At 56.1% G+C, this 8,807-nt stretch overlaps 3 protein-coding genes across 3 annotated transcripts; 1 reads left to right on the forward strand and 2 right to left on the reverse strand.

Annotated features, from left to right (window-relative positions):
• Positions 1 to 830: 830 nt before the first annotated feature.
• Positions 831 to 2,444, reverse strand: COL26b_014061 (uncharacterized protein; the record flags this gene model as incomplete). The annotated part of the gene is made up of 2 exons (XM_053186641.1): positions 831 to 2,159; positions 2,220 to 2,444. The coding sequence occupies 2 exons, from the start codon at positions 2,442 to 2,444 to the stop codon at positions 831 to 833; spliced, it is 1,554 nt and encodes a 517-aa protein (XP_053029416.1).
• A 590-nt stretch (positions 2,445 to 3,034) lies between these two features.
• COL26b_014062 (uncharacterized protein) lies at positions 3,035 to 4,417 on the reverse strand (the record flags this gene model as incomplete). The annotated part of the gene is made up of 2 exons (XM_053186642.1): positions 3,035 to 3,936; positions 3,994 to 4,417. The coding sequence occupies 2 exons, from the start codon at positions 4,415 to 4,417 to the stop codon at positions 3,035 to 3,037; spliced, it is 1,326 nt and encodes a 441-aa protein (XP_053029417.1).
• A 653-nt stretch (positions 4,418 to 5,070) lies between these two features.
• COL26b_014063 (uncharacterized protein) lies at positions 5,071 to 8,303 on the forward strand (the record flags this gene model as incomplete). Its single annotated transcript, XM_053186643.1, has 9 exons — positions 5,071 to 5,826; positions 5,874 to 6,195; positions 6,243 to 6,280; positions 6,351 to 6,599; positions 6,655 to 6,742; positions 6,798 to 7,198; positions 7,249 to 7,523; positions 7,572 to 7,720; positions 7,774 to 8,303. 9 exons carry the CDS (start codon positions 5,071 to 5,073, stop codon positions 8,301 to 8,303), a joined length of 2,808 nt encoding a protein of 935 aa, XP_053029418.1.
• Positions 8,304 to 8,807: the final 504 nt, after the last annotated feature.

Consider the following 8,807-nt stretch of genomic DNA (forward strand, 5'->3'; position numbering starts at 1 on the left):
GATCAGGGCGTGACTTCCAAAGACTCATCACCCTTGATATGACGAAAGACGTCGCGGGGCCCATTGTTGAGAGGAGGCTTGGTGTGGGGAATAACATGATGATGTGACTTATCCCGAGGAGCACCTGATACGGGTCTGCGTTATCCATCCGAGAATGCCGCGAGCACTCCGATACGACTCCGCTGGTCCGGGAGTGGGGCCCGGAGTCGAAAGGTGCGCCGAGCGGGGTATCCCGGGTCGGGAGGTAGCCGGTTCATCAGTCGACGATTCACAAAGCACCAAGCAAAGCACCTTGGCATAGTCCTGACAAACATAAACACGCCCATCTCTGGTATTGCTTCCAGCTAAGGGTCTTCTAAACCCCTCGGCTATCCTAACCTTGGCATCTTGGTGTCTCAACTACAACATTCCAATGTGTCAGTAGGAAGCCGGATCATTCTCATCAAGATTGTGATCATGCAGCTGCAATCACCCCAAACATATGCAAGCCTTCCAAGCCGCCTCTGGGGGCTCATCCTCGATGTAGAAAGCCGTAGCGCCTCCGCACCGGCAAACAGGCTTGAATCGGCCCCGTCGTTCATGACTGATGAACACTCTGCGGCTGCAACGACCAAGATCGGCTGTGCAGGAGACACACCATGATCTGAGGATGGCTGTTACCTTACACATGTAATAGTCATCACAGCTCGCGCCGGGCTCTCCCGCAGAATCATGTGAAGCCAACGCAAGGGACAAACATGCATAACTGGGAAAAAGGGGGTATATTCTTCATTCTTTTGTGTATCCGTTCTAAATCCCGAAAAAGAAAGCCCATCATACCGTCTCTCGGCTCAGTTGCACCACAACCGCACCGCCTTGTCCTTCCCGCCGCTCCCCACGCGCCCGCCGTCCCGTGGGCTCCAGTCGACGGCGTACACCTCGTCCTGGTGCCCCGGCAGGTCGACCGCCAGCTTGTGCGACGCCATCGACCACACTTTCAGCGTGGTGTCCTTGGACGCCGTCACGAGCAGGCGCGAGTCCGCGGAGAAGGCGCACTGGTAGACGGGCGCGACATGGCCGCGCAGCGTGGTGATGAACTTGCCGTCGCGCGCGCTCCACAGCTTGGTCGCGTTGTCCCAGCCGGCGCTCGCGATGAGCGTGCCGTCGGGCGAGAAGGTGACGTGGTTGACCTGCTTCTGGTGGCCGAGCATGCGCGCGACGGGCTTGGTGCCGGCGGACGGGTCCCAGAGGTACATTGTGAAGTCGTCCGACGCGGAGACGAGGCGCTCCGCGACCTTGCCCTGCACGCGCGCGGCCTTCTCGAAGCGCTCTTTCGCTTTCGCCCGCCGCGCGTCCTCCGTGTCTGGGGTGGGGGTGTGGTCGAAGAAGCCGGTCCGCAGGGCGAACTCGGTGGACAGCGCGAGGTGGTTGACCCAGTGCGCGTGCGAGGAGAGGGTGTGCACGAGGGTGCCCTTCACGGCGTCCCATACTTTCACTGTCTTGTCGTGCGAGGCCGTGTAGATGAGCCCTGAGCCGCCCCACTTCACGCAGGAGACGCTGGACTTGTGGCCCGAGAGGACGTGCTCCGTCCGGCCCGTGTTGACGATCCACACGCGCACCGTGGCGTCCTTGCTCGCGGACGCCAGGCGCGGCGTGCCGTCGCGCCAGAGGTGGTACGGCTCCCATGCGATGTTGGTCACCCACTTGGCGTGCCCGGTGAGCGCCTGCTGGGACGCCGGGACGCCCTTGTCCGGGTCCCACAGGCGCACCGTCTTGTCCATGCTGCCAGTTGCGAGGCGGCGGCCGTCGGGGCTCCAGGCTACACACAAGACCCAGCCGGCGTGGCCCGCGAGGGTGTGCTTGGGGGTGCCGGTCTCGGTGTCCCATATGCGCGCGGTCTTGTCGCCGGAGCCGGTGGCGAGGCGCTTGCTTGTTTCAGGGGAGAACTGGGCGGCGAGGATGGCCTCGCCGTGGCCGGGGATCTTGTGCGCCATGCGCGTGACGGCCTGGACCTTGAAGACGGCCTGCGGCTCGGCGGAGAGGGTGATTGTCGTCTCGAAGGGGTTGGCAACGCCATTTGCGCGGAGGGTCTCGAGGAGGTTGGAGGGGTAGGTCTCGATTACGGTGTCGGAGTCAGGGATGTGGATGCGGAACTTGTAGGGGAGGAAGTCTTCTCTTTCCTGTCGGGTGGTTAGCTATTGAGACTCTTGGGTTTCTTGAGTGCTTGAACCCGGGTTTACCTTTCCTAGTAGGGTGTTGAGAAGCAGCGTGAGGTTCTTCTCCGAGGCGTCGGCCAGAGGCACCTCAATCACCTCGGCGAGCTGCTGGCCGTCGCCGTCGACGAAGCGGGCCTTGAAGGAGCCCTCGAGGCCCGGCGTGACGGCGTCAACATCCTGTTGCGTTTGTGTCCTGGCCAGCGTCTCGCGCTTCTGGCGCTTCGACGGCGGGGGCACGACCGTCGCCATGGCTGTGAATGTGCCCGGTGGTCGTAGTTGTGGTGTAGTGGTGTTGACCGCCCGAAAAAGTGGTGGTGAAATTATTTCGACGACGGCGATGCGGGATGGTGGGGCAGAAATTTTGAAAGGGACGTCGGCGAGAACTTGTCCGTTGTTGCGACTGTCTCCACTTTAATTGTCCATCACTGCCCGCCCAGTGCATTGAGGTGCTATCTGGAACTGGTGGGGTGCAGAGCGAATCTCTGTTAAGGCGGGCGGAAAGCCGATGGTCTGTCTCCTGTGACCGACATAAAAAGGAAAAAAGGCATTTCCCCCGGCTGTAGTAAAATAAATCGACGAATAAACTGACTCCGGAGCGGAATCCCTGCGGCTCCATTCCCGAAACTGTGCTTTTTCCGCGAGGATAAGAAAACATACACTCGAAGGAGAGAGGCCATCCTTGTCTGGTGCTGGCCTGCGGGATGTCCATATAAACGCCCCCATATCCTCCGTCCGGCCCGCCCACGTACACTGATCTCGACTTTTTTTTACACCTTATTAAACCATGGCGACCATCTTTCAACCTCATGACCGGGCTCAATCTGACGAGTTGGGTCGAACTACCTTCCCATGTGCATGCTCGGGTCAAGACTCTGCTGGTCCATGGCATTCTTCTTAGTAGGCCGACCTCGACGCTTCTGCTGGGCCGGCGTGCCTCCTCCGCCTGCCGACGCTCCCGGGTTGTTTGCCGGCGTATTCCTGTAGTGCTGGAAGACGTTGTTGGCATTCGGCCCTGGCGCCTGTTGCATCCCGAACTGCGGCACCGGGATCGGGGTCTGCTGGACGGGCGTCTGTTGCACGGCGTTGCCCATGTGCTCTCGCGCCATGTTCATGAAGTTCTGCTGGTGGCGGTTGCTAACCTCCGCCTGCCGGTCACGGTATTGAGCGTGCTCATCGTGGGTCGACTGCTCGAACGGGTGTTTCGGCATACCCGTCATGCTATCCCGCGTCATTTGCGTCATCTGCTGCTGCTGGGCGGCGCGATTGTGGGCATGCGCATGAGCGTGGTTGTGATTATGGTTATGATTCTGGGCCTGTGGCTGTTGGTGTTGTTGATGTGATTGGTGCGTTTGGTGCTGCGGTTGGTGTTGTTGTGGTTGCGGTTGCTGGTGGTGTTGCGGTTGAGCTTGCGTTTGTTGCTGCTGCTGCTGTTGCTGTGTCTGCTGCGCGCTTTGAGATTTGCGACGGTTGTCTTCAATCTCCTGATGTTTCCTCTCTTGCCTTGCCTGCCGTTCTTGCCTTTGTATATCCTCGTTCTCAATGGCATAGAGAGCCGCTACACGCAGCTGCAGCTGAGCCAGAATACCCATGCGCTCGGGTTTGGACATCTTCCGGTATTCCGTCTTAAAGTTGTGGAAGGTATCGCCGGTGAGTCGCATCTGGGAGGTGGAAACGCCGGCTACTGCAAGGGCTCGCGACGTTTCGGGATCTGGTGTTGGGATGGAGTCGTCCTGCTCGGGCACTACTACGGGTCAGTATTAGACGACGAAATGATAAAGCGACGACGGGCAGAACCCACATGCTGATGCGTCCTGAACATCGGCATCCCCCTCAGCATCGGCGTCCTCCTCATCTGTCGGCGGATCAGGTGTCCTCGGCTCGTGGTTATGCTCGTCGCAGATGACCGTCAAGAGCCATGCGCCCATGGTCTTGCGATTGACCGCCTTCGCCTTCCATGGACAGTTTGTCTTCTTGGTCGTCGTCTTCAGCTGGGTCGCGGTGCACTTGTACGGCTGGCCGCCGCGGTCGCAGACAAGATCGCATCGCACCACCTCGCTGCCCTTCTCGTACGTGCCGCCGACCTTGTTGCGATGCGTGCGCGACTTGACGACCTTGTAGCCATCCTTCTGCATGCGCGCCTTGAGGGCGGCAAACAGCTCCTCGAAGGAGGTGTACGTCTTGGTGTTGCTGTCGACATTGACGGCACCCAGGATGCCAAACATGTTGGGCGGCGGCGCGGGGGAAATCAGCAAACGAGGATCTCGGTGGTGGCCCCCGGGCGGTCGCACACAGACCGCGACACACACGCGCGCGCGATAGAAGCACTAGGTCGCGATAGCTTCAAATCCACTACCGGGTTGCTCGGTCGAGATGGGGGAGGGGGTGCCTTTTTTTCTCGGTGTGTCGAAGGGGTGTCGCGGCGCGACGCGGTTCGGCTGCTGCGCAGAGCTGTGTGGATTGGGTTGGGGAGCCTGTGCAAACTCTTCCAGACGTGCACCGGGCGGATGAGGTTTGCTCCACTGGTAGTCATCGGCGGCTCGTCGTTGGGTGGCTGGAGAGGAATTGTGTTTCACGTGGTCTGTGCTGGGCGTGGCTTGTGCGCCTGCATTCTGTGGCTCCACCCCCGCATCCCAATTGGAGGCACATTCGACCGGGACAACCCCGGCTCTTGGCCGTGTAAGTCGGGCAGGTGCCCTTCGTGGTCGTGATTGCCTCGATATCCATGCCTTTGCAGGTTCTTCTGGAAATCTTCCAGCTTCGAATTTGTGGCAGCATCAATTCTACTACGCTAATCGAGGACTGGGAGATCAGTAGGTGCCATCCAAATTGGGCCACCAACGAGCATCTGACCTTGCCTCCTCCACACCGCGTCGCCATGGAGGACCGACGTCTGGCCGGCGCGAGGTCAGTCGCATCGTTCCGAACCGCGCAGACCCGAACGCCCATCTCCCGAGAATCATCGCCATACTTTTCGTCCCAGGCTCGAGATCCCAACAACAAGAGTACCAACTCTACCTACTTCACGGCTACCCCTGAAGCATCATCCTCTACAGACCGCAGGGCGGGCTTGGTCTACACCCCAAGCTACGACTACTATGACGACACCAGCGGCACCACTGGTTCTCGTCAGCCCAAACCATCCTCTGGCCACTCATACGACTCCAAATTGGGCCAGTCTTACACCTCCCGTCCCGGAACTTCGTACAGCAGTCGCACATCTCGGACTCCTCTCCCTGGCAGCGAAAATCACAAGATTGTGTGCGCGCTGACCGAAGCTCGAGGGGTTACTCCGTCCGTCGGTATGGCATCGATCAACGTTGCCACTGGCGAGGTGATTCTCAGCCAAATCTCAGATAGTCGGTTCTTCACCAGGACGATCCACGAGCTTCAAATTATGGAGCCCCATGTCGTCTTGATTGTCAGCACGGCTTGCCCGCCGAATCCAAAGTCGAGACTGTACAGCCATATCGAAGAGAACATGCCCGGCACCAAAATTGCTCCCGTTGACAGAAGGTGCTGGTCAGAGCTAGAAGGCATGCACCGAGTCAACACATGTGCCTTTCGAGAGGATGCCGAGTCAATCAAAGTAGCTCTGGAGGGCAGCTTTTATGCGACTTGTTCGTTCGCCGCGGTACGTCTTGTATCCCTAATGCATAACAGACACTGATTGAAAAACAGGCGGTTAGCTTTATCGAGGATCATTATGCGATTCGCGTCTTCCCCAACTCCTTGCGAGTACGCTTCCAATCGTGCGAAGACACCATGATGATCGATGTATCAACCATCTTATCACTCGAAATTATCCAGAACCTTCGGAAACCACAGTCAAAGGACAACCTGGTCGGGCTGTTAAATCAGACGAAAACGCCAATGGGCTCGCGAGTCCTGCGCAGCAACTTGCTACAACCTAGTACACTCAAGGAAGCATACCTGGACCCGAGATATGAAGCTGTTGAGGAGCTGCACAAATCTGTCGACATGTTTGTAGACGTCAGAAAAGGTAGACATATCCCAGCGAAGGCGATCGGCATTTGTTGACTTTTACAGCGTTGAGCTTCCACGACGTCGAGAAAATGTTGACCCGGGTATGTTGTGAAGGCGCGATCTGATGATGAGCGTGCTGACCGGGGGAAGCTCGTCCTTGTGCCGCCTCAGCCGTCCATCGCAGCAACAGAATCCTCCATGGACAGTGTTCTCAAAGTCAAAGCCTTTGTCGATGGGTTGCCCGATCTGTATCAAGCAATGAGACCTGCTGTTTCGCCACTCTTAACCAAGATCCGTGACCTTTTTCGCCCTGAAATGATTGCCCCTCTGCGAACTTTGATATACGAGACAATCCACGAAGATGTCACCCATACCAAGAAAGCTCTCGATCAGCGCAACCAAAGAGCTTTTGCCGTCAAGGTAGCTCTAACGGCAGCGGCTTCTTTGCTGGCTTCATCGCGCTAACCATCTGCAGGCTGGTGTCAACGGTCTTCTGGATGTCGCTCGGCAGGCATACAAGGAGAATACAGAAGATGTCCACAAGCATGTGGACCAAGTCAACGGTATGATGACATCCTTTTCGGCGCGTGTACAATTCCGCTTTCTGACAACTTTCAGGTGAACTTGATCTGGATGCCAAACTTCAGTACGATCCAAAGCGCGGCTACTCTCTCCGCATGCGAGAAGTAAATTTCGAAGATCGACCAATCCCGGGCATTCTTGTCAACCGAGTTGTGAAGCGCGGCAATCTCGAATGCATGACGATCCGCCTCAAGCAGCTAAATCAGCGGATTTCCGATTCTGTGGCTGAGATCGCCATGCAATGCGACAAGGTGATTGAGGATCTCATCGACAACATCAGAACTCAGATAGCGGTTCTTTATCGTATCTGTGAATCAGTCGCTCTGCTTGATATGCTGGCCTCGTTTGCTCATGTCAGCTCGACCTACGACTGGGTTCGACCAGAGGTTTCCGACACCTTGGCACTCAAGGCCGCAAGACATCCGATCCTAGATAGGGTATGTTTCCCGCGGCTACTTCTTCCACGTTTGCTGACAGAGAGTGATAGGAGCTGAAGGAAGAATGCGTCCCCAACGACTTCTACGCGGATGACAACTACCGATTCCAGATCATCACCGGATGCAACATGAGCGGCAAGACTACCTATATCAAAAGCATTGCCTTGCTCCAGATCATGGCGCAGATTGGATGCTTTGTGCCGGCCGAGCGTGCTACACTCCCCATCGTTCACAGCATCTTCGCGAGAGTGTCTACAGACGACAACATCGAGGCCAATTTGTCATCCTTTTCGGAGGAGATGCGAGAAATGGCCTTTATACTCAAGTACGGCGCGATTCTTGCTCGGAATATGCCACTGCTAATGATGTGTAGCAATGTGGATGACAAAAGCATGGTCATCATCGACGAGCTTGGTCGAGCCACGAGTGCTCGTGATGGACTCGCAATCGCGATTGCTATGGCAGAAGCACTCATCCAAAGTCGAGCGAAGGTCTGGTTCACAACGCATTTTGCGCAACTCGGTGAGTAGTCCCAGGCGGTTGAGATGCGTTGATATTTATTGACATCCTAATAGCTGAAGTTTTGAACGACCGTCCCGGAGTCCTCAACCTCCATCTCGCAAGTCATCTTTCGAATACGTCCAGGGGCGATCCCAGGTTAACCATGACCTACAAAGTCGAGTCCGGCAAGGTAGAAGAGATACCATATGGCATTCTACTTGCAAAGGCAATGGATTTCCCTAAGCGATTTCTCGATGTGGCGGAGCATGTCTCTCAGTCCATCCGCGAAGATAGATTGAAGAAACAACAAACCTCGGAGGCGCGGCGGCTGGTCAGAGAGCGCAAGTTGGTACTCAGTCTACATGAGCAGTTGAAGCAAGCGCGCAATTCCCAGATGGATGATGCTGCCCTCGCGAGCTACCTGAAGCGCCTCCAGGTGGAGTTTGTGGAGCGCTTCGAAGCCCTCCGTGTTGCAGGGAGTCCGGACGAGGATTCCGAAGAGGTCCTTGACGAAGAAGAAAACGAAACGTTTGAAGATGATGATATATTTGACTCAGTCGATGTCGAGTCTTTGTCGACACGCAGTCCAGCTGGGACGACATAGCGTTTGTGTTCGATTTGTGGACTTGCGACGAGGAGAATCATCGACGTAAGGAAGAGAAAAGGAGCTAGATTGCAAAGATCAAGTCAATTCGGTCAACATTCCATAGCAAAAGTTGCTGGGGACATGCTCAAAGCTTGTCTCCGTATTATATTTGCAGTTTGCATGGGCGTGTAAACCAACATAGCATCATCTTTTATTGACGATGTGGATCAAAAGTTATGTTCTTTAGCCTCGTCATTACAACGGCTGATTCAAAGGGCCTGGTAAATGAAAAGGATGCCCAACATGGATCATATCTGTCGCTTCTGATGCCTCCATGTCACCAAACCTAAATATCAACGCTCTGTAGTAACACCATTTCGGCGTAAGTCAACGTACCCACTTCCGAAACACCCCCCCATGCGAAACACCAAAAAATAATGCTATCGCAACAACACCACCAATTTCAATTAACTATCAACGAGGTAAAGTTGCAACCACTATGCAGCTTTCGGCCTCACTAGG

The sequence above is a fragment of the Colletotrichum chrysophilum genome, assembly GCF_026319265.1.
Source record: "Colletotrichum chrysophilum strain AFK26 chromosome Unknown scaffold_288, whole genome shotgun sequence".
Lineage (NCBI taxonomy): Eukaryota > Fungi > Ascomycota > Sordariomycetes > Glomerellales > Glomerellaceae > Colletotrichum > Colletotrichum chrysophilum.